At 42.6% G+C, this 25655-nt stretch overlaps 1 protein-coding gene across 1 annotated transcript in view; it reads left to right on the forward strand.

The window, feature by feature from the left end:
- TSPAN7 (tetraspanin 7) overlaps positions 1-25655 on the forward strand; it is a 183234-nt gene that overhangs the window by 156337 nt on the left and 1242 nt on the right. The window contains exons 5-7 of the mRNA XM_077807224.1: positions 2177-2332; positions 10422-10505; positions 25467-25539. Coding sequence (XP_077663350.1) covers positions 2177-2332; positions 10422-10505; positions 25467-25535 — 309 coding nt within the window. The 3' untranslated portion in view covers positions 25536-25539. The remainder of the gene's footprint in view (positions 1-2176; positions 2333-10421; positions 10506-25466; positions 25540-25655) is intronic.

Raw genomic sequence — 25655 nt, forward strand, 5'->3', positions numbered from 1 at the left:
GCTATTTGTAAAAAGGTGTAAACAGAATCTATTCTTGTTTGCTCACGAAACATGAATTGCCAATGGCTCAAACATCTGTGGTAGTAAGTTATGTTTTAGGGGCTAAACTGATTACATCGGTTTTCAGCCTGCATTCCTTCCACACCCACAGCTGCTACTGATTAGCCCTTCGGGGTGTTGGTTCCAGTATTCAATACCTAGAATGGAGAGACAGGATTCTGAACACCTGGGGTGAAATGCTGGCTCCAAGTGGGTGGGAGTTTTGCCGGTGACCTCAATGGTGCCTGGATCGCCTCTTTGGTAGCCAGTCTATCCAAGGGTGCTCTGTTCTTGTTTGGGACACCATACTGTCAGTATCCTGGATGAAAGAGTCACCACAAGAAGACAGTATTTCACACACTATATTGCCATGGCATCTAGCAGGCATCTGCTGACAACTGCTACTTTGTAAAACCAGTTTAGTTCACCCCGAATCTTGGACTTGGTCAGTATTAGAAAACTTACAGCCTTGTAACATAATCAGTTTAAAATCAATCTAGTTATCCTGGGGCAAACCCTTAATATGGACTCATTTAAGCTAGTCTAAATTACACTTAAGATGATCTAGTTTAATGTAGAAACTTCATTTTACATGTATTTAGTTAAACACAATGCAAGTTTTATAATGCAGACAAGCCCTTGTGCTAGTCTTTAGTTGTTTGGTGTTTAGTTGGGATCATAAAGTGTGAGCAGTTCTTATTCTAAAGGGGCTCTGCCAGTAGCATTATAAAGATTTACAAATTCAAACATGATTAATCAGGATTTGGTAATCTAGCATCCTGTTTAGCTGATAACCTATAGCAGTTCTCTTTACAAAGACAGTGAAAGGCCTGGAAAATAAAACCTATCAAGAAAGGTTAAGAGAACTGGGCATGTTCCATTGGGAGAAAAGACAGTGAAGAACAGACATGACTGCCTACAGTTGCTCCACGAGATGTTTTCAAACAGGTTATTGTCCTTCCAAAACAAAGACGGAATAAACAATAGTGGAGGAAAAGATGCAGCAGGTTTTAAAAATGGAAGTGAGGCTTTAATTATAAGAAGAATTTGGCAGTGGAACAAGATTACCAAAAGGACGATGCTTTTTCCCTCACTTGAGATATTTGGGGCTAGACTAGACACCCAGGAATCATGAAATCCATTCTGTCACAATGCAGCAGGATGTACTACATGGTCCACAGAAGGTTCTATGGCAGTTAAGTGGGAGACTGCCACAGCCTTCCAGCCAGAAGTGCTCTGCATGAGGAAACATCACAACAGGGCGAGATAAACAATTGAAACCAATACTGGATACCACATAAATGCAGCCAAATCAAGTGACCAGAATGCAGAGTTATACTGTTTAAATGTTACTTCTGGTCCTACCTATTATTGACTAACCTAGATACTTTTGTGTCATCAGTCAGTTCTTCCATCATGGAAAAATGTTCATTCCATCTGTAGCACTGGTCCTAGTACTGATCTACAGGGCACCCCACTTATAATATCTTGCCACTCTGAGAATTTGTCAATTATTCCTCATCTTCGACAGGCTTTACCAGTTTTTAAACTAGAATAGGACACACCTCCCACCCTTCCAAAAGCATTTTGAAAATCTAAACGCAACAGTTCTGCTTTTATTTGCTATTTTGTTAACTCTTTTAACGAAGTCTTATGAGTTAGAGAGGCTTGATTCACCCTTTTAAACCTGTACTGCTTTGTCTCTCTTTGTGGTCCCCCTACATGCTTTATAACTCTCTCATTTTTCTCAGATGTTTTTCCTATTACCAAGGGAAGGCTTTTCAATTTAGATTTCTCAGGATCATGCTTAGCACCTTTTTTAAAAGATAGGTACATTGTTGGCCTTCTCCCCGTCCTCCAGTATAGTAGTGTTCGCTGATGGTAACTTACCTATTTTTGTCAGTAGTTCAACTACTCCATTCTTCAGTATAAGCAGAGAGCCCCATCCTGTTCCCACTGAAGTAAGTGGGAATTAAGCTACTGACTTCTGTGTGAGCAGAATCAGACCCAGGCTTATTTGGAAAATAAGTCTCAGTGAGAACCCTTGGTCTGACGTCACTCTGAGAGGTAAGATCTGAAATTATTCCTATGCTTCTTTTAACACTGGCTTCTTTTATTATCTACTTTTTCTTTGTAGCTAAGATGCTGTGGCATTCAGAACTACACCAACTGGAGCACGAGCCCTTACTTCTTTGAACACGGTATTCCCCCAAGCTGCTGCATGAACGCCAGTGACTGCAATCCCCAGGATCTGCGCAATATGACTGTTGCTGCCACTAAAGTGAACCAGAAGGTACAGGCCACTGTGTGCCAAAGGCAACTGAGATGCAACCATCCGGTGAATTAGTTCGCACATTACTACATATAGTGTCATTGAAGTGCGGTTTCTGCCTAGCGATATGAAGAGTGTTGAAACTGGGAATGGAGAGGTGGATAAGATTGCCCACTGCTTGCCACCAAACGCTTAAATTGACATTTCTGAAACAAGCAGACACAGAAACCCAACCGGTGGGATGTGAACTCACTTCCCGTTCCCATCACATTTGGTCAGGTACAGCATCTTGCACAGAGGCAAAGCTGGCAAAACTGTTTAAATACACAGAAGTGATGCAGCTGACCTCGATACTTATGTCAATCAGCGGTACTCATTCTCACTGACTTCCCCCCCCCCCCCCAAAAAAAACTTGTGTTCTGTCAGAAATTTCAGGCATTGGATGCTAACAGTTAGCCCAAACAGAGAAAATAGGGATGATTGACATGAAGCGTTGTGGGGTAGTGAGATATGTTTGCTGTGCCCCTTCTAATCTCATTGGATTTATACTGCTGCAGGCAGAACAGAGCTAACATTGACCCCCCTCCTCACCTTCAAAAAGACGATTGGGAGAGTAGTATCGAGAGAGAGTGAGTGAGAAAGCAAAACATATAAATTAATAATAGAATAAAAATGCAGAAAATGTGAAGAAAAGAGGAAAAAAGGGGAAACAATGCCACATATAGAAAATACACCCCTACTACCGTGTTGTGCAAGGAGACATTCATTGCTGGCACAGAATTTCTTTCCTGTTGACTTTTTGCATAAGATTTTCAAGAGAGGTAATAAATTGTTCATAAAGGGAATAATCCTGATGCAAAATTAAATCTTGATATAACCCCATTGACTTCGGTGGTTACAGCAGAGATGAATTCGCCCCAGTGCGTTTCATGATTTATTTCTCTTGTCATTTCTCGTGTATTTCCAGTGTAACTGTTAACACAAGAAATTATTTGTATGTAACAGAAAAATGCAGAAATGGTTGGTTGTGTTCTATTTTAATCTTTTTCAGCTGGTACTGTAACTCAACTGCATGTCCATCAGGGACTTGGAGATGGGGACTGAGGTCACATTTACGACTCTGCCTTTGTAAAACAGTCAAATAGTGTTTTTCCAGTCCATACCAAGAAGAAGGATAATACTGGATTAGCTTCCACTAACCTATCCTTCAGTCATAATAGCCTAATGTGAGCCAATCAGTGCTAATGGATTTGGAACAGGGATGATGAGGAGAAGAAGGCTGAGGGGAGATATGATTGCTCTCTATAAATATATCAGAGGGATAAATACCAGAGAGGGAGAGGAATTATTTAAACTCAGTACCAATGTGGACACAAGAACAAATGGATATAAACTGGCCACTAGGAAATTTAGATTAGAAATTAGACGAAGGTTTCTAACCATCAGAGGAGTGAAGTTTTGGAATAGCCTTCCGAGGGAAGTAGTGGGGGCAAAAGATCTATCTTGCTTTAAGATTAAACTCGATAAGTTTATGGAGGAGATGGTATGATGGGATAACATGGTTTTGGTAATTAAATATTCATGGTAAATAGGCCCAATGGCCTGTGATGGGTTTTAGATGGGGTAAGATCCAAGTTACCTGGGAAAGAATTTTCTGTAGTATCTGGCTGATGAATCTTGCCCATATGCTCAGGGTTTAGCTGATCGCCATATTTGGGGTCGGGAAGGAATTTTCCTCCAGGGCAGATTGGAAGAGGCCCTGGAGGTTTTTCGCCTTCCTCTGTAGCATGGGGCACGGGTCACTTGCTGGAGGATTCTCTGCTCCTTGAGGTCTTTAAACTACAATTTGAGGACTTCAATAGCACAGATATAGGTGTGAGGTTTTTTTGTAAGAGTGGTGGGTGAAATTCTGTGGCCTGCGTTGTGCAGGAGGTCAGACTAGATGATCATAATGGTCCCTTCTGACCTAAATATCTATGAATCTATGAATCTATGAATCTATTGTGAAACTTGAAATAATTGCCATCAATGTAATGTTGCTGTGTTGGCTGAGTTTAAATGATTTGCAGAGACATTAATTTACACTCATTAATTAGTGCCAGATTCTGTGTTTTGTAGACAGGGAGGAGGGGAAGGTGCAGTGGAGCTGAGCTGCACCAGGAGGAATTCTGACTGAGACCTGGTCTACACTACATACTTACTTGGGTATAACTACATCGCTCAGGGGTATGAAAACTCCTCACCCCTGAGTGACGTAGTTATACCGACCTAACCTGCCCCCCTATGTAGACCAGCATTCACTCTCACTTCACAGAGGTCCAGTCTTTGTTTTATCTTTAATTTTATTATTTTCAACCAGCCCTTACCCATAGAGTCTCTATTTCTGAAGTAGCTGACTTGATTATTTTGACAGAATTGTCCACAGATAGTTTAAAGGTCTTGTCCACATTTGAGAAATCAGTTTGTTGCCATTTAAATCAAAGACTTAAAGAACTCTCTCTGCTTGGGAGCTGTCCCAGATCTTTGAGTTGCTCAAAGAAACTTGAACAAGGTGGGCTATTTCTGAGAGATGGTAGGGGAATAGGAACAAAAGCAAAGCAAAAGGAGTTGTGACTGGTCGAGTACTGTAGCTTACAGAGAAGGAACAGCCTTGATGGTCTCTGAACAGACAGGTCGCAGGCTTCGTGAATTTTTGGTTATTGCCTGTGACCTGACATTTACTAAAAATAACTGTGATAAAATCTTAACCTTATTTATGATACTCGTCTGTGTATTTCTTTTTTTTTTTTTTTTTTGCAGGACTGGGGACATACAGGTCCCTTTGTTGTAGAGGTCTCTCTCCCTCTCTCTCATACTCACACACACACACAGATTAAATACATTTGAAATGCAGTCTTTTCCCTCATCTTCAAAAAACAGTAATAGGAACAGGCTTCAAAAAAGGTTAAGTAAAATAAGTTACTAAAAGATCACAAAGAGTACAAATGAATTACCAATGGAGGCCTATTCTAGTGGTCTGACCACACGGCTGGAGGTCAGAAACTCCTGGACTGTGTTTACCACCTCTGCTACTGATTAGCTAAGTGACTTTGGGAAGTCATTGAGGGCTAGAGTCACAAAAGGACCTAGGCATGTAACTGTCGCTTTAGGTACCTAGATTCCAGAATCAGACTCTGCTGGAATTCACAAAGCCCCCATCCAGCTGTTTGAAAACTGCGTGTAGGTGCCTAAACTCTCTCAATGCCTGACTTTTTCCAGGAAAAGTTCTTTAGACACTTATTTTACTCCATCCAAACACATCGATGCAGCCTCACTGTAGGTGTCCAGAAGTTTAAGTCACAGAGCAATTCGTGAAAAGAAGATATGTCTTCCTCCGCCTGATTGGCCTGTGGGGCCCGATCTGTTAAGTGTACTCAGAGCTCGCTTGCTGGATTGGGCCCTGTATGCTGACATGCACAGAACAGCAGGGGAAGGGAGAGGACAGCCTCCCTCACAACTGTTAGCCCAGGGGTTTAGAGTACCTACCTGAGGTGGGGAAGACCCCTGGTTCAATTGCTACCTCCACCTCAGAGGGGAAGAAGGCATTTGAACAGGGATCTGCCATTTGTCAGGTGAGTGCCCTCGCCATTGGGATATAAGAAAAGGAGTACTTGAGGCTCTCTAGATGTTGGTCCCCCTCAGTCTCCCCGTCTCCTGTTCCATTGTGAATAAATCATTAAAAAATTCATTGGAGCAGGGTGACAGGACCCTGGGTCTCCCACCTCCCAGGTGAGTGCTCTGCCAGGCTACAGCATCATCCTCATGTGTGTGCTTTCTTGTGCTCTCTCTCTCTCTCTCTCTGACCCAAATGACTTCTTCAGGATTTATTCACAGTGGAACAGCTGAGGGAGCCCCACCTTAGAATACCCTGTAGCCCAGTGGCCAGGATACTCACCTGACAGGTGGCAGATCCCTGCTCCCCCTGAGATAAAGGGGGGACTTGAACCAAGGGTTTCCCACATCTCAGGTGACTACCCTTACCACTGGGCTAAAAGTTATGAGAGAGGTCTCCACCCCCACCCCCCAGCGTCTTGTATATTTAAAAAAAAGAAAAAAAAGGCATGGGCACCTGATGCCAAGAAAGGCAGCTGTGAATCCAAAACAGAGGGAGGCGCCTCCCTGCAATCTGATTTAAGCGCTAAACTTCCTAAGAAGGGCGGGGCTTGGGACACCTCTCTTCCATTGGCTAATTTAGGCTGCTCCCCACCTAGCACGCTGGCTTTTGTAATACCATTCTGAAGCACGTATCTCTCCCCATTCATTTTATAGGGAACCTGCATGCCTAACCCAGGCTTTGGAATCCCAGTGTTTTTTTCCTAGGCACCTAAAAGTTAGGTATGGTGATGCCGAATGAATTTAGCCCTAAATCTCCGTGTCTGGTTCCTCATCTATTAAATGAGGCTAACTCTGAGATGTCATTAGGATTCGCTAACCAAAGTGCATTACAAACAAATGCTGAGCATTATTTTTCTCTAAAATAAAGGAACAAGAATAGGGATGCAAATGAAGTGGTAGTTGCTAAATAGGATTCCCCTGTGGCGCCCTCCCCCCCCCACACACACATACACACACACACGCACAATAGCTGCATGGTTATGATGTACCGAATTTTTCAGGTTTGTTTGGTAATGTCTGCACCGCTCTTGAGGGTGCACCAGTTCTGAGTGTGAACAACAAGGACTGAGCACTTAAATCATAATCATACAATAAATTGCCAGAAACAGTAAAGTATGATGTCCTGGAAAACCATTCTACAAACAAGGAGAATGAGTAAAGATATCTTACTAGCATGAATTTTTTAACAAGTAAGACTTAAAGTCTCTCTCAAATTACCATAACTGTTAGCTGTTACATCTTGTGCTGGCTATTGAACAGAATAGATTTGTGAACCTTTGGGAAAGCCTGGAAAAATATGAAGCCACATTTGGCAGAATGAAAGAATTGTTTGAAATATCTAGCCTCGTTTCATAATATTTAGGACATACAACCATAGTTGCTTGATATGTTAAACGAGTAACCTTGAAATGATGTATAGTATAATGCTGCAAGATGTAATTAGGGATTAATATGTATGTTGAAACATCTCATAACTGATTTATGGCTGCCCTGCTCTTGAGTTACTCTTAACTTTATCTACCACTTCATTACTCTGAGGATTAAAAAAAAATGAATTTCATATTACAAAAGAGGTTCAAGAAATCATGTAATCTAGGTCATGAATGGCCTACATTTAACAAAGGGCATTTTCTTCTTCTTCTGACCACTAGTGTGCAGTATAAGGCCCTGATATCCTCTAAGAACATGCTTAAGAGTTTGCAGGGTTGGAGTCTGTTTATTCACTTGCATCTGTATGATGAATAGACTCATCACACTGCATAGGCACTGACTTTTTATTTTATCCTGGTGGGTGCTCCGCCCCGCCTCCTCCCCCGAGGTCCACACACCCAGGTCCTCTCTGCTCTTAAGGCCCCTCCCGAGCACCTCCTGCCAGCTCCTCTGATCCTCGGCCAGCCCCAGGGGCCCCACTGCCCAACAGCTGATCAGCAGCTAGACCCCGGGCTGGAGCCACTGTGGCTGGTGGGTGCTAAGCACCCCCTATTTTTTTTCCTGTGGGTGCTTGAGCCGCGGAGCACCCACAGAGTCTGTGCCGATGTCACACTGGCAGTGCTGGAGTCAAGACTGAGAAAGGGGAGCCAAGTAGAATTTCACTCTTGTCTTAGCTTCCTATAGAACTGACACAGATCTAACATCTACCCTAAAATACCGCTTCGAGTGGCCTCAGTTTGAGAATAAGTTCTTGCTGGGTTTGGGGAGAAAAGATGGGTTGTTTTGTGTGTGGCTTGGTGGGGTTTGTATCGGGGGAAAAGACGGACTCTTTGTTCCTGTGGTTTTCAGTTAGTGACTTGGATTCATTTAAATACCTGAAACTGGAAAAGCTAATTGCAAGCACATTTTGGAAAAAAATAATTTAAGAAAATATATGTATTGGGAAAGAGAGACGGATCTCAAAAGCATGTCCAGGAGAAGGACATCCTATGCACACAAATTCTCTGCCTCCTACCCTAACTTCTAAAGGCAACGTATTGAGGTGGGGGGAGAGTGGCTCTGATGGGATCGAGGTCTGGACTGTAGACCAGGAATGTGTATTTGAAGGGGGAGAGGGCTTGTTTGTTCTTTTCCTCTCAAAAAAAAAAAAAAAAAAAAAAACTCAAGGAAACAGTCGAACCGCGCCCCCCCCCCCCAAAAAAAACCCAAACCTTCAGTACTGTCATATATTAAAAGTAATAAACCATTCCAGACCATGCCTGGTACCTTTAGAGGGACACTGCCAGGCAGGACACCTCCCTACACATCCAAGCCATGCTTATTTTAAACAGCAGCATGTTCCGAAATAGGCTAGTGTTACAGATGCTAAAGCGCCCCCTCCTGGCCAGGCACTGGAACTGCAATGAGCAGAATCAAGGCCTCGTTTGCTCTGGATCCCATGGGTGTTTCAAGCTTCTGGAGCCTCATCAGGTTGCAGCACCAGTTTCTCCCTTGGCCTGTCTGGCACATTTCCTAGCCCTAACTCGGTCTGTCATCCCTTTCCCACATATGGGGCTCTTCGGCCCACCTGCCCTTGACCCCCAGCACCAGCGCTGACTCCCAGGATGCCCCAGTTACTTAAACACACCCTTCTCCCAGAACTCCCCTCAAAGGTGTGAAGCTTCTGGTTACTGTGTAACTCTCAGGGCATGTAACGGTTGTGGAGTAGTTAGCACAGAGAGGCACTCTCTGCACAGAGTCTAACACATGTATGCTTTTACTTAATCATATAAAAGCAGAGGAGAGAACAGCTCGTACCAAACAATAAGCATCTTAAACTGCAATGTCCCTCACTAGTTCACCCTTCTCTTGTGAGTCCTTGGGGGACCATCTAGGTCCAGGCAGGTAGGGAGTCCACTGCTTCAGGAGGTGGTATGTGCTGGGTTGCTTCTCCCTACTGAACTGAAGAAAATGCCCCTTCCCCACCCAGAAGACCAGCCCCTGCCCTTTTGAAACCTTTGGCCTAGGTGACACCCATGTCAGCTTCCCCCTGTGGACACAAATCCCTACCAGGTGATTTCATTACCAAGGTGACTTCCCCCTGCTAAACCAGTTCTGCTGCATAGGGACCGTCTGTTGTCTAGAAAAGTGAATAGATTTCCAGCAGTTTAGGGTCTTAGAGTCAACTATCCTCTATTGTTCTTTTGCCACCAGCCTTTGGCATCTTAATCAATGTGGAGACAAATAGACCATAGCGAAGGCAAAAGGCTGGGCATTCAGAATGGAGTTTGCAGCTTGACACAGGCACATAAGATACGTCTACAGTGCAATATTGTTAAAAACCTGCAGTGCCAAATGTCAGAACCTGGGTCAATTGACTCGGGCTTGCGGAACTTGGGCTGCGAGGCTAAAAATAGCAATGTAGATGTTCCAGGTCGGGCTTGAGCCCAGGCTCAGAGACCCCCCCACCCCCCTTGCAGCTTTTTGGAGCCTAGACTCCAGGTGTCTACACTGCCATTTTTAGCCCTGCAAACCAAGTCCTGTGAGCCCAAGTCAGCTGGCACGGGCCAACTATGGCCATGCCGTGAGTCTTTGATTGCAGTATAGACGTACTCATAAGGGTTCGTAATCTCTCACACAATTCATAAATTGTACAGATATATTCCCAAATTGTCACAGCAATCATGATTCATTTCTACTGCCTGTAACTTGTCAGGTTCTGCTTTGTTTTCAGATTGACTCTATTGAAGCCGCCTTTTTTTTTTTTTTTAGTATCAAAAAGATTTTCCTTAATACAGCAGTGTCTTATTTATTACAGCATCACATTAGATGTCTTTCCCATTTGAGAAAATTTGTTTCTAAAACATACTGCTTCTGTCTTCACGATTATTGGGTACACTCATCACTTAACAGGAATAGTTATTAAATAAGTTAAAATGTTGTTGGAAGTCATGATAAAAATACCCAATTTCTGACTGAAGCCAAATGAAATGGGGGAAGGGGCACACACGCTTAAAGGCTGATTATGTTTGTCTTTGTTTTACAGGGCTGTTATGATCTGGTAACCAGTTTTATGGAGACAAATATGGGAATCATAGCTGGAGTGGCTTTTGGAATTGCATTCTCACAGGTATACAATTATACTACATGAACTAGGTGGGTTTTTTCTCTCTTTTCTTCTTCCCCTGACTTCAGGGAAGGATTATAATAAGGGACAGAGCTTAGAATGCTTATTAGTCCTTTGGTCATCTGTTCATTGATTTTCTTTTTTCAACTTAAATGCAGTTTCTCCTTGGGAATATGCAGTTATGATTCAACTAATGACTAGCTCAAGGAAAATCACTTGTCCCTCTGTTGGGTCAAACAGAGGTTAACCCAATAAAGCATTGTTTTAAATGGACCATAAAAAACTCAAAAGCTAAATAGCTGATCCTTATGTTGGATAGGCTTTTCACTCTTCAGGCTTTCTTTTTTAAAGATCTTGTTATAAAATTCAAAGATCTTTAAAATAAGAACATAGTTTTTGAATGAGCCAGGCTAAATTTGTTTGTTTTGGTTTGGTTTTTATGTGGTGACCCAAACTATTTGCTTATTTCAGCTTCACTGTAAAAAGAAAAAAGTTCAGGGTGGGAGAGAAATAACTGTCAAACGTGTTAGTCTCTAAGGTGCCACAAGTACTCCTTTTTTTTTTGTTAAAACTCTGTTCATTCTGCTAACTTTTCTAAAAAAAACAAAAACAAAACCTTTTGATTTTTGTGAGGAGAGACCCCTTAAATCAACGTAGGAGTTCAGTTTCCCTAGCTACAAAACAACAGCACAGCTGTAAGGAGCAAGATGCCAAAACCACAGTCTAAAAGTCACACTTTTCATGATACATTTTGGCATGCGGAGGATTCAGGGAACACTAGGAAGCTGGCTACGGCTCCCTGACTTTCAAACTGCCCTGGCCCTGACATTGGTTAAAGAAGCCTAGTGACAGTTCTAACTTATTGTTGTGAGCTGGGTGAAATTTTGGGTTGAGTTAAAACCCCAGTGAGATTGATAGGTATGAATTTACCCTTCAATTAACATTACTGTAAGCATAAGCTCCAATGTAAAACAAAAGGTACGTGTGAACCTGCCCAGGAGTTTTTGACTGAGTATTGTTTTGGGTAGGGTATTTGCATGTAGAGATCACACAGAAAGAGAGGACAAAAGTACAGAGAGGGAGGGAGAGGCAAGAAAGCCAAGCAGTGTCCTCTAAGTACAGTGTGACCCTGGAAAAAGCTAGAGAGCTTTTGAGTCTGATGTTGACGAGAGGGTTGGGGGCTGTAAGCTAAGGGGTTGGCTACACTTGCGAGTTACAGCGCATTAAAGTAGCCCCGGGTGCCCTCGCTCACTACCCATCCACACTGGCAAGGCACATAGAGGGCTCTGACTCTACGGCTACAGCACTCCTGGTACTCCACCTCGGCAAGTGGAATAACATTTGATGTGCCTCGGCTGCAACGCCCGGGCGTCAGTATGAATGAGGTGTTGCATTACTGCGCTCTGATCGGCCTCCAGAAACATCCCATGATCCCCTTAAGTCAAGTGGCCACTCTTGTCATTGTTTTGGAATCGCTGCAGGAATGCAGATATGCCCTTTCAAACCTCCGTTTCTGACAGCCGGCTGCTTATCTACTCTGAGACAAAGCAAGCCATCAGTGTGGAATGCTGTGTGTGAGACAGAGAGAGAGGCGGGGGGAAGGGGAGTCTGCTGCTGTCCGAATTTCAAGACAGCATGCTGACATGCTCTCAGCCCCCCCAAACCCACTCTCTCTCTCCCCCCACATACACACAACACACTCCCTGTCACACTCCACCCCACCCCCAACCCCCATTTGAAAAGCACGTTGCAGTCACTTGCATGCTGGGACAGCTGCCCATAATGCACTGCTCCCAATGCCGCTGCAAGCACTGCAAATGTGGCCATGCCAGTGCGCTTGAAGCTGTCAGTGTGGACAGACTGCAGCGCTTTCCCTACTGCGCTCTACGAAGTCTGGTTTAACTCAAAGCGCTCTACATCTGCAGGTGTAGCCATGCCCTAAGAAACTGCTCGTTTTGTTCTCAGTTCCTTCTGCACTCAGAGAAGCAGGATTTTGTGCATTCCTTTAAATAAACAAGATTCCATCAAAGAAAATACCAGACTCCATCAGTTTCCACTTTCAGCTGGAACATCCCCAGAGCCCAAACTCTGACTAGCTATTTGGGTCGAAAAGGAGCAAAGACTAGTTAAAAGAAGCCTAGGGACTGCTCTAAATTATGAAAGCTGCTTATGGTGCTTACACCAGTGAAAACCAGGAATACAACCTGCATCTTCCACAAAATCTTGATCCTTCTTTGTAGTAATCACTTGCCTGGAATGGTGAGAATCCCCTCAAAATGTGCAGAAATAGGAGAAAGAAAACCACATTTAGACGCCCAGTGCCAAACCATTTCCAAAACAGGACAGTGGGGTACATGCACATTCATGGGATTAAACTGCTTCCATCTGAGCGAGTATTTGCCTTCTCTCTTCTAGACCCGGAACAGGATGACTGTAAACACGACCCTTGAAAGTTATCATTACACCTGGCATTTGCTTTGGTCATTTAATGTGAAAAATCCAGCATCAGGCTTTTTAGAAGTGTCAACCTTTTTGATGGCATGAGGCACCACATTCTAAAATATTTGTGCACTGCTTTGAAAATGGGAAGTGCCATATGAGTTTATTCTGCTTCACCTTAAAACACATGAATTCAGTCAATGTGCTGTAGGTGAAGACCGTGCTCTCATCTGCCAAAAGACCAGCAACACTCTCCTCTTTTGACTGTAGTTTACTACAGTGTAGCCCCTTTCTCTTTTCTTTGCTTGACTTGCACATCCTGTCATTCTGTGGTAAATTGTAACAGGGAGTATGACTGTCCATTATAGAGGTTCAACAGTATGAACAGACTGTGTTAAAACTGGGGGAGTGAAGTTAGGAGTGACTTATGCATGGCTACATGTTTTGGTTCAAGAAAAAGAATTCTCTGTACTGTGCCATGGTTGTAAGCTTCAGTATTTTTGAGCATTATTTAGTTTAGAATATTGTCGTATTGGGCAATGTTTCTATGATTTTATTTTAGTCAAATCCCTATTAACAAGTTTCATTGCTTTGCTGAATCGAGCCTATCTCTAAATTCTTCAGTATAATTGCTTCCAAGTACTGAGGAAAGCTTTTAGCAGATCCATTATCCACAGAAACCCAGGCTCAGGTAGCCTGAATTGGGTTAGTTGGATTAAGACTTCTGACTGACTACTCTCTCTTGGATGTTACTGTCTGTTCTTTGTCACCAGAAGACCATGATGTCTTTGCTAAAGAACCACACTAACATTTTCTTGTCTGAGTCTTGATTGTGAGGAAACCTCATGCTTTGGTTCTGCATTCTGTGCTGATGGTCAGTTGTACCTGAACCATCTCAAAGCATTGACTCATCCTTCAAACAGACATACAGCAAACCCTCGGATATTAGAACTTTAAGAAGCCAGAAGATGTGATAACACTAGCTTGTTACTACTGTATTTCACTTCTTGACAACCAGTAGTAGTCAACTTGTTCTTGTTCCTAACCTTGATGGCACTATTATAAAGTGCTCTCTGTACTCTATCTGAATCTGGTTTTAGGTAGTCAGAATTGTGTTCAGTGCTGATATCTTTAAAAAATCCATCCAAAAGAGTTTGAGGACTCGGGAGGTAACATGTTGGATTATTCAGCCCTACAGGATTGAGGCAAATTGCAGGATATTTTATAGATAAGGATCTGGACCAAGTATAAATCACCAAATTTGCTTTAGCCTAGTCACATCTTTAATGAATCTGTAGTGCGTGCTGTATTTTTACATGTAGCATTTTAACTTGGCTGGAAGTTGTTTGCAGCTAGGAGGACAATATAGAAAGAAGCCAAACTGGGATTGTTTGTCAGAATTTTGACCTGTCTGGATATTTACTATAGGCAATCCATAATTTATGGGCTAAATTCTGTCTTTGATGGAATCGGACAGGGCAGCAAAGAAGAACAGAGATGCAGACCAATGCATCCTCTGCAATGAGAATCATGCTGGCACTGGCTGGATTTATCATGACAGACTGCAGGCAACACAATGTGAAATGCACTTTGCTGCTGCTCCAAGCAAGTGTAAAGTGCACCCTGATGTGTTGCTGGCAAGTATTTGTTGCTGATGGCAGTCTCCACTCCAGCCAGCTGGGGGGCTAGACATTCTTCACTTCCAGCATGCCGTCACCCCTACACCATTAAGGAGGTGGGGGCATGACACTCAGGCAGGCATACTTCCCAGCCCACACTTGTGCACTGTAGAGTCTATCTGGCCTGTTTGTGTGTGTGAAGTGACTCCCTACCTCACTTAGCCCCTACGCCTGGTGGAGCAGACAGCTGAATGTAGCCTAATATGTGAAGAATACAATAAAGTTGGTTACCATTTACTTATTAATCTGTCTTGCTTGATCCACATAAGAAGGGAATCCTTGGACTGATTTCAGATTAAGAAGGGCTAACAGAAATGTAGCAGGCAGAGATACAGCTTTTGGTGAGGTTTCACTGTTTCTATTTAGAATAGTTTTAATCAAGTAAAAGGCAAGTTGCACTGTTTGTTCTTCTGCAGTAGAGCATGTTGTGCTGGCCTTTCCCTTGCATAATTTGTTGACTAGTACAAGGAATGTACCAGTTCTCAGAAATGGAAAAAGTTGATGTAATGGTATGATGTGTCTTATTACTCTGGCATGATTTCTCAATCACAATTAGTGTTTGAAAAGCTGCTTTGGGACTGATGATGTCTGCACAATTGGGAAGCCCAGACTTTGCTTGTTGAGGTTTAAATAATAATTTTTAAAAAAGCAAATTGTTTTTGGAATCGAAGTCTGACGTTGATTTTCAGCTGGAATAACTTGTGTTTAGCAGGTGCTCTTCATGAAAATGATCCCCATACACTGGACAACATAAAATAAAAACTGTCCAAGTTGCCTTTAAGAGGAGTGATTTTTGCCTGTGGAAAACTACAGTGCAGATGTTGGTTTAAAGGACATGGGATAGCCTTTTCAGGTTGGAATTACCATTGAGTTACTCATTAAGTAGGAGGGGATTGTAGTGCAGCTTTAGAGCCATATTGTTCCAGCTTCTCTGCAGGATGCAAAGACAGCGTACAGTCCACGGACTAAAAATCAATCCTGCAGAGTGCACAATACCGATTCATTTAGGGGTCTGTGGTTGGATTCCCTCTAATCCAGTGCAGCATCCACTTTGTGCGTATATTTTAGCACTTGCAATTTAATTTCTAGCAGAAAGTTGAGTAGTTGCACCTGACTGGGGGCACAATTCAGGTGGAGGCATAACTCTTCAGATCTGTGCCCATAGCTCATGTTTGGGACAGAAGTTGCACTAACCGACAAGAAAGCTGGGCCACAGCCTGGCTGAAAATACATTAAGGAGAATAAGAAATGTTTGAAATGTCAATTTGCTCAGTGCCAACTCAAAGCAGAGTTTCTGTTGGATTTGAAAATATTGAAAAAATATTCCTAAATGCTCTAAAAAGTACATTCATAAAAATACCCCTTTTTAAAGGGACAATCTGTAAAAGCTATTACCCTGATTCTGATTTGAGTGTACAGCTTCCTCTGTCTGAGAAGAACAGAATGGCTGAGTAGAAACAGCTGTGAATGGACGCTGGTCAGGAAGAGGAACAGGTTTTTTGGCAGAAACACTCCAGGACATGAAAACTTCATAGACATTCTTAGATGAAGCCAGTGAAATCAGAAGAACTAATGCCACAATGATTGGTAAACTCAGTCCTTTCCAGAAGAGCATGGAGAGCTGTGTGCCCAGAACACTGAGGACTGAGAACACAGCAAGAGAAATCAAGGAGCTAAAAGGTGAAGTGTCATTCCACATGGAGAAAACTGGAGTATCAGCTCCAGCAGCTGAGTCCCTGGCTAGTCAAACGCAGGACTGAATTTGTATTTATGGCCGTAAATAGGGACACATTGTGAGGCTGAAACAGCACAAATGACCTAGAGACCCAACCTGCAAGTAGAGGTGAAATCATTGTTCCGTTTCTGTACTTTGTAATAACAGGGAACACTTACAGGCTATAGCATTTTACATCTTCAAATCACTTTATGACCATTAATCCTTACAACACTCCTGTGATCTAGTACGTAAGACAAGTCATCGTGTATTCCTTGTAACCAAGACTGTTAGGAAGTTGCTACACTTGGGCTTGAATGGTCAGATTATATATGGATTTGGACATGAGACTAGAAACCACATGGCAGAGATGTGAACACACCACATATTGAATTGCACATGTTCAGATGATTTTTTGACCACTAGAATGATCGTTCTTCGTCATGAAGGATTTAAATTTTTCAGTGTTTCCCAACAATTTGCAAACTTTTTCAGATTATCCTTGGCCAGACCAGAGGTTTATCCCGGGCAAATGTTTGGCGCTGCCAGGAGAAAATCTGGAGAAAAGGAGATAAAGAATAGGGTAAAATTCAAATTCAGATGGGAGCCTGGGACTTGCACATTTATGTGTTGTTTGAACATTCTTATTCAAAATGCTGAATACCATAGAACTGGGAGTATAAAGAGAAGTAATAAATAAGTAAGTAAGAAGTAGATAAGAGCTACAGCATATTACTATGGAGAAGATGGGAAACAGTGGGAGCTAAGGCCTGGTCTACACTACAGCTGCCGGTCAATCTAAGCGACACAATTTGAGTTATGTTAGTAGTGTAACTCAAGTCGACCTATCTTAGATCTACTTACTGTGGGGACCACGCTATTATGTCAATGGGAGACGCTCTCCCGCTGACATTGCTTCCGCCTCTCGTTGAAGTGGAGTACAGAAATCGATAGGATAGAGCACTCTCCCATCAATTGCGTGTGTCTTCACTAGACCTGCTAAATCAATGCCGCTACATCGATGGCAGCAGTGCAGATTTAGCTCCGTAGTGAAGACCAGCCCTAAGGTGGATAAATGTGACTGTTTCTTGTGGAGGAAAGGGTTTGTGTGGAGATGCAGTGAGAAGGGGAAGAGTTTTTTTGTGGTGGTTGTTGGTATTTTGTTTGCTGTTTGAATTAGTTTATTATTTGTTGTACTGTGGGTAAAGAGTGTGTAAGTAGACTGTAAAGATGTGGAGGTTTATAAAGATTTTTTGACTAGCTGGTTTATGATAACCAAATTGCTCCCAAATGGCACAACCATGATTGACCAAGTAAGTGACAATTAAATCTTTCTAGCATCCCATACCAGCACATATGTTCTTTGTACTGTTTACTCAAAATCCTTAATTCTTTTTTTCTAGTCTCTCTCTGTTTTTTCCTGCCCTCTCCTCATTAAGTACACTTGTTATCATGGAAAAGGTGGAAACATTTGTATGGGCAAATCTTAGTAATATCCAGAGACACTGTACAAAGTCCATTTATATAATGGCTTGCCCCTTTTATGCTATGCTCTGTGAAATACATGAGTTTATGTGATGGTAACATTACCCCTTAAAGGTATGAAACAGCATTTAGGCAGTGCCAAAGAGAAATCAATAGCCTGAAGGTCAGAAGGTGTACACACTTGTAATCTGAATTTCAGTGGAAAGCCAACCTGTTGCTTTATGGAGGATGGATTTGAGTAAATTTGTCTCTTTAAATGTTCATCTCGTATAAACACATTACCATATCCTGGGAAGTATTGTAAAGCTGAATGTTGCCATTACTGGAAGTCCATATGCCATCTCTGAAACACAACAAACTTCATCGATGACCTGGAGATGTCTACTACGTTTAATGGCATATTATTTGTCAGCGTTCTGCTTTAAAATGACATCTCCTCCTCCTGCCCTCCCCTTCGTCCCAGAAATCTAATGCAGGAAGAAGGTTGTGGTGGGGGATGATTACAATAGTGATCTGTGGCCCAAATTCGGTATCAGACAGGTTTTTAAATAGAGATTATATACTACCTACTCTCCCCGTTCAGCTAGAACTCTCATGATTATGGCTTGGGGGTTCCTGGCCAATCAGCAGCATTCTGGAGCAGGTACCAATATACCACCATCGCCTACAGGAAAAATGGTCTGTTGGAGACTTTGTGACATCTGTGTATTTCCACTGCCATTCAATAAAACAAAGAAGATCTGAAAAATAGCTCTGTGGAGCTCAAAAGCTTGTCTTTTCCACCAACAGAAGTTGGTTTGATAAAAGATATTACACCTCACCAATCTTCCCTCATTCAATAAAGGGGCTCTCCTGTTTTTGATGATATGCACAAGTCCGGTATAAAATCTACTATCGTCAGCTCTTTGAGGCAGAAACTGTGTACCACCCTGCATGTACAGTGCCACACACAATGGAGGCCTGTTCTTCATTGATCCCGAGGCAATAGCAAATGACAATAGCAAATATCGAACCTACTCAGCAACTTGACATGGGGTTTGTGACTCTGGAAGACCAGGTGCTAGCACCCATGCCAAGGTCCCCATGTCTCAGCTGAACACTGACAATCACATAGTCACAATCAGTCTGGCTCACCTGAATGTTTAGTATTGTTAAAATTGGCATTAAGATGATATAAGAATGTGTTTTGTGTTTACACCACTTTACTGAATGCTTGTGAGTTTCTGCATGCATTAAATTCACTTATAGCACCTGTATCCCATATTGTAAGGTAATATTTAAGTATTTGTATTGTGCGCCTTTGTGACTGTGCAAATCACCAGGCAGCAGAGAGAGATTAACTAGTGTACAGTGTTGGTCTCCGACAGAATGTGTTACATCCTAGCCAACAAGGAAGGCCCATTGACACCACATGGACTATTGTGGAACATTAAAGAGAACAAAGGAATTTGTTGTTCTGGTCTTCCCCACCATGAAGGAGTCATGCAAGTGAATTCCTCCCACCAGTTAAGTTCACAGCTCAGAGCACACAGAAGGGAAGGGTGGGGGGGGGGAAACCCTTGCAAGGAGGGTTGGACTGCTGCTTGAACTCTGGGGGCAAGGTTTTCTAAGCGTAAGCAAGGGATTCCCAGCTGCTTTGCTTGGAGTATCCCTAAAGGACATGTAGATCTTGCTTATTATAGAACCTTCTATTACCTTTTGAAACCTAAGATCGTAACTCATTTGTGTATGTATGTTTACCTGCTTTAACTTTGTAAATAAGTCTTGTTTCCTTTTTAATAAATCTGTATATAGCTTATAATAGGATTGGCTACAAGCATTGTGTTTGTTGTGAGATCTGAGGTGCAATTGACTGGTCCTTTGGGTTTGGGAGTAACCTGAATATTGCTGTGATTCTTGGTCTAAAGGACCATCTATCTCAAAGGTAGGTTCACTTGGGTGGTGAGATAGATCAGCGTATTCAAGGGGACTGTCTGTGACTCCATGTTAAGGCTATTCTGGTGCCTGAGGACTTTACACCTAATAATTAATTGGTGAAAACTAAGTATAGGACATCCCTGCTTCTTAACAGTCTGCCCTGAGGTTGGTACTCTCACTCTTGAGCCACTGCAGGACAGCTTTTGTGATAGATGGTCCCTTATGCCAAGAATCACAGCAATATTCAGGTTACTCCCAGTCCCAAAGGACCAGTCACTTACCCCAGATCAATTGCATCCTAGATCTCACACCAAAGACAATATTTGTAACCAATCCTATAACAAACTATCTAAAGATTTATTAACTAGGAAAAGAAAATAAGTTATTTACAAGGTTAACGCAGATACACACACACATCCACACACACCCCAATGAGTTACCGTCTTAAGTTTCAAAAGTAAGATAGACTTCTATAATAAGCTGTCCCTTAGCGCTAACCCAAGCTAAACCCTGGTGATCTCCTGCTTATGCCTAGAAAACTTTGCCCTTGAGTCCAAGCAGCATAGCGATGCAGTTTCGTCTTGTTAAGGGTTTTTATCCCATTCCAATTCTCTGAGCTGCCAGTTCAGCTGATGGGAGGAACAACTCTGCATTGGGGGAGGAGAGCAATCAACAAAGTCTTTTGTCCTCTGATGATCCACAATAGTGCGTCTAGTGGTGATGGGCCTTATCTGTTGGGAAGAAGGTAACACCTCCGTTGGAGACTAGTATTTCACACTGGTTAATGCTTATATCATCTGCATCATCTCACTGGTTAATACTCCTCCCCTGTCTGGTGATTTACAGTTACAGAGCAAACCCTTAAATATTACCTGATAACATGGGATGCAGATGATATACATGAGATTAATGCATCCAGCCACTTACAAGCATTTCATAAAGTCTAAACACATTCTTATAATTCTAATAACTATTTTAGCAACACAGGTGAGGGAGGCTGATCCCAGCTATACGTTTGTCAGCGTTCATTTGAGACGTAAGCCCATTGGCATAAGCTGGCAGCTGGTGTGCCAGAGTCACGCTGACGATTGCAGGATCTCACAGTGGTAGTCTAAGACCTTGTAAAAGCATTTGATGAATATGTGCAATTTAACCATTTCTCAAAGAGCAAATCTTGCTTACTCTGGATACAGCTAACTCGGGGGGGGGTGGAAATGACATCCATCTCATGGTACCAGGAAAATATAGCAAAATTGGATGTGCATGCAAAATTAGCCATTAAAAGATCAGTGAGCAGCTGATTAGGGTCTGGGGAGGAATTAGTTTAGTGAAAATAAATAGGTCTGAACACACGATCAGAGTTACTTATTGTTATTACAATGAAAAAGATAATAAAGCACAGAAGGAACTAGTGTGTCAACTGAGGAAAAAGAAATAAACCCAGAAATACCACAGGCATTAAAAAGTAATGGGAGGGACAGCCATGACCCAGAGCCCACTGGGAACATCTTGTTCTGTTCTTTATGTCAACGTTTCTATAACCCTGTGGGAAACACATGTACAACTCCCAAAAAGTGAGACTGAGTTAAAACAAAAATCACAGCAGGAAATAGTAATGGCCACCTTCAGCAGCCCTTGGAGTGGTAAAGCTGCAGCACGTGATGGGCTCCCAATAGGATTTTACAAACTGCTGTGTTGATAATATCACCCCTATAGTGACTGGAGTATTGAGCTACAATGCACAGCCAGATAACGCCAACCTCGCTATTTGCCCAAAGGAAGGAAGGCTCCTGACTGAGTGGTCAAGCTACAGCCTAAACTCCCTCTTTTAACACGGGCCTAAAAATACTAGTTAATAGTTATGGCGTCAGTAAGGTGAGTTGTTGATGGAGGGTGGGATTTCCAAAGCTGAGTAGGGGATTTGGATGGCCAAGTCCCATTAATTTTCAAAATCCCACCCAAAAAGATCAAGTACTGGAGGTTGTATCAGGACCATGTTGGGTGTGTTATCCATGACCTGCATTCAGTCTAGTTTATACCTGAGCTAAGATTGATACGGTCACTTAATGCTAAAAATGCATTATACTAGTTGGAGTTCATGGGAGTTAAGGCCATTTTATAAAACGAATCCCGACAATGTGAGACACTCCTTGAGCAGCACTGCTGATTGCTGGGTCTTGCCCAAACGTCTTTCTGCTTAATAAGAGAGCACATGTTTGTGACACAACCTGTCCTAATCAGCATTTCCTTAGAGCCCTGATAGGATATGATTCCGATATCTCCAGCATTTAAATAGGAAAAGGTGGTGATGGTGGGAATTTCATTTAGCCATACAGATTGATGTGCTTCTGTTTTTCGCCGACCCAAATGTGCTTATGCCAATAGTATGAAATGTTGTGACAACTAGAACCGTATGACTGGACTGAAAGCTGATATTGCTACGTTTTACATTCCAAATTAGCAGACATCACTATGAAGTAAGGGATGCGTTGCTGAGTTGTCCCTTTTACAGTGACGTCCCAAGATTTTCAACATTTAGGGAGGGGTAGTGCTCTTAAGCATATGTGTATACATTCATCCTCCGGGGTTATAAATACTCACTGTGGGAAGTAACACAGGTTTGGGGTAGTGTAGGGACTAAACAATCAGCTTGGTGGGACAGATTAATGTTGTTGCAATGATCACTATTACAGGGAGCATTAATTATGTAGTAAACTAATTAAGAATCCTGAGTGTAAGTTTTTAAACAGAATAATGAGCTAGTTTGGAAGGGTAACCAGCCAGGGGATAGCTGGGTGCACTCCATGCGGTTCAAGGAAGAAGGGAAGGCTTTCATGCTAATAAGTTTTGTTCACATTCTGAAATCCATTACATTGATATCCTTCACATGCAGTAGGTGGAAATGTGCAAAGGGAACTGCATGGAGCCCCTAACTTACAGGATACCCCAACAGGCACAAATGAATGAGATTGATCAGTTTCGAGACACTACTCTTTGGCAAAAGTGTGTCTGTAATTATTGGAAACAAAGTAAAAAGGTTGATGTTTCGGCAGAGGCAGTTATGTCTCTTTGCCTCTGTAGGTGGTTATGAACTGTAACAATCTTTATATGCTCAGAGTTGATTGACCACCACCACAGCTGTGAAAAGTGTGGTTATTAATGTGATTGGTGTATGCAGGAAAATACTCCTATTCAAGGGATCCATTTCCAATAATCTCCTACTAATTTGTTACTTACTGTTGCGTTGAGTAAAGTCTGAGTGGCTGAAGAACTACATGGCAGTGAGAAGCACCTAGATCTTCAGCTCTTCATTTCCAAATGTCTTAACATTTATTTTTGAAATTTGTGACGGGGCAAGGCCAGATGACTATAGAAAAGTAGCGGGAGATAGATATATTATCTCCAGGCTAAACAAATCCCTGGTACCAGGATAAGTGAAATGGCAGCTGCTCCAGGTCAAGTAAGACACCTGGGGCCAATTAAGAACTTTCCAGAAGGCAGGGAGAAGGCAAGGTTGAGTGGGACACCTGAAGCCAACCAGGGGCTGGCTGAAACTAGTTAAAAGCCTCCCAGTTAGTCAGGTGGGTGTGGATGTCAGGAGCTGTGGGAGGAAGTTGTGCTGTTGGAGAGACTGAGTAGTACACACCATATCAGGCACAAGGAAGGAGGCCCTGAGGTAAGGGTGAAGTGGAGCTTGAGGAATGAGGGCTGCTGTGGGGGAAGTAGCCCAGGGAATTGTACATGTCATGTTTCTAAAAGGTCAGCTACCATAGCTGATACCAGTAGAGTCCCTGGGCTTGAGCCCGGAGTAGAGGATCAGCCTGGGCTCCCCCCCCACCACCTTTGCCCCCTGATTAATCACTGAGACTGGGAGACAACAGAGACTGTGCAAGGAAGGATAACTTCTCCTCACCTCCCTCACTGGCTTATGATGAAAATGGCTCAGTAGACTGTGACCCTTGTCTCTAGAGAGAGAAGGGTTACGTGGAGGGTCACAGTGAGCCTCTGAGGCTAGCAAAATCCGCCAGGAAACACGGGACCCACGGAGGCAAGGACAGAGTATTGTCACAAATTGTATAACTTTTGTAAAGAAAGGGAAATGTCGGTTTGGGCCATTAGATGGACCACACTTCAATGCACATTTAACTCTGACTCTTATTTAATAAAGATGCATGTTTAAGAATGTGTGTTTAATTAAAATGTGTCGGCTGTACGTACTCGCTGTGGGATCTAGAAGTCAAGTTACTTGCTGTCCCGGTTACTCAGAATCATCAGTAATAAAGATACTGCCATCCAAATTCTGCCTTTCATTATCTCTATGCCAATCCCCCATATCTTTCAGTGGTGTTGCTCATTAGCAGTAACAAGCACAGGGATCTGTTCTGGGTCCAGTGTTATTTATCATCTTTATTAATGGCCTGGACGTAGGTATAGGGAGCATAACTGATCAAGTCTGCAGATGACAAAGCTGTGGGAGGGAGCGGGTTGCAAACACTTTAGGGGATAGAACTTAAATTCAAAAGGATCTTGAGAAATTGAAGAAGTGGGCTATAGACGACAAAATGAAAATCAACGAAGACAAAGGTAAGGTGCTGTACCCAGGGAAGAAGAACCAAATGCACGAATACAGAATGGGGGATAACTGGCTTGTCAGCAGCACTGCTGAGAAGGATCTGGGAGTTGTGGTGGTTGACAACTTCAACATACATCAGCAATGTGATGCTGTTGCAAAAAAGCATATCATGCAAGTCACGGGAGCGGATAGTACTGCTCTACTCGGTGCTAATTAGGCCTCAGCTGGAATTCTGTGTCCAGTACTCCAGTCACCAATGTATAGAAAGGATGTAGAGAAACTGGAAAGGATCCAGAAGCAAGTGACAAAGATGATCCAAGAGTTGGAACTCAAGCCATATGAGCAAAGGCTGAAGAAACTGGGTATGTTTCATTTGGAAAAGAGGAGATTAAGGGGAGGGGGATATGATAGCTTCATATACTTGAAAGGCTGCCATAAAATAGATGGAGAAAAGTTGTTCTCTCTTGCCACAGTGGGCAGGACAAGAGACAATGAGTTCAAACTACAGTATAGCAGATTTAGATTAAATCTCAGGAATAGCTTCCTAACTGTAAGAACAGTAGGACAATGGAACAGACTGCTTTTGAAGCTTGTGGAATCTCTGTCACTAGTGGTTTTCAAAAGGATACTGATAGCCATCTGTCTTGGATGATTAGACACAACAAATCCTGCATCTTGGCAGGAGGTTAGACAAGATGACCCTTGCGGTCCTTTCTAACCTATGGTTCTATGATTCTATAACCAAGTGAGACCCTGACATTAGAATTCAGTCAATAACTTGATGCATATGCCAGAATAAGATTCAGCTCACTCTCCCGCAGCTTTGCTGGCCAGGGAGTGAAAATAGGAGTAAAAGGTAGTGAAAACATACTTAGTTGCCAAAGTAAGCAGATAGGACTCTGATTACAAACAGGAGGAAGATCTGATGAACATGGAGGTGCCATTTTTACACCACTTTTCAGATTAGAGCTGCACTTAAAATGTGGTAGTAATTCTGGAGGCTCATAATAGCTTAGGAATGTAAACATTTGCTTTCCTATAACGTAACAGCACATTTCAGTTTTCTAAAGAAGTTACCAAAGATTCCATTTGGCAAAGTCACTATGTATCACAATGACTCTTAACTCCTTGTCTGGTTTTTTTCTTCCCTTGAATAGTTGATTGGAATGCTGCTGGCATGCTGTCTGTCCCGATTTATCACTGCCAATCAGTATGAGATGGTGTAACAAGGTGAGCCTTGATCTCTTTGTATACAGCGTGCTGTCCACAAGGTATTTCAGTAGCCATGCGCTACTGTACATTTGTTCATTATAGTAGATTTTGGGTATCTTATGTTTTTATCAAGA

This window comes from Eretmochelys imbricata, chromosome 1, assembly GCF_965152235.1.
Source record: "Eretmochelys imbricata isolate rEreImb1 chromosome 1, rEreImb1.hap1, whole genome shotgun sequence".
Taxonomy (NCBI): domain Eukaryota; kingdom Metazoa; phylum Chordata; order Testudines; family Cheloniidae; genus Eretmochelys; species Eretmochelys imbricata.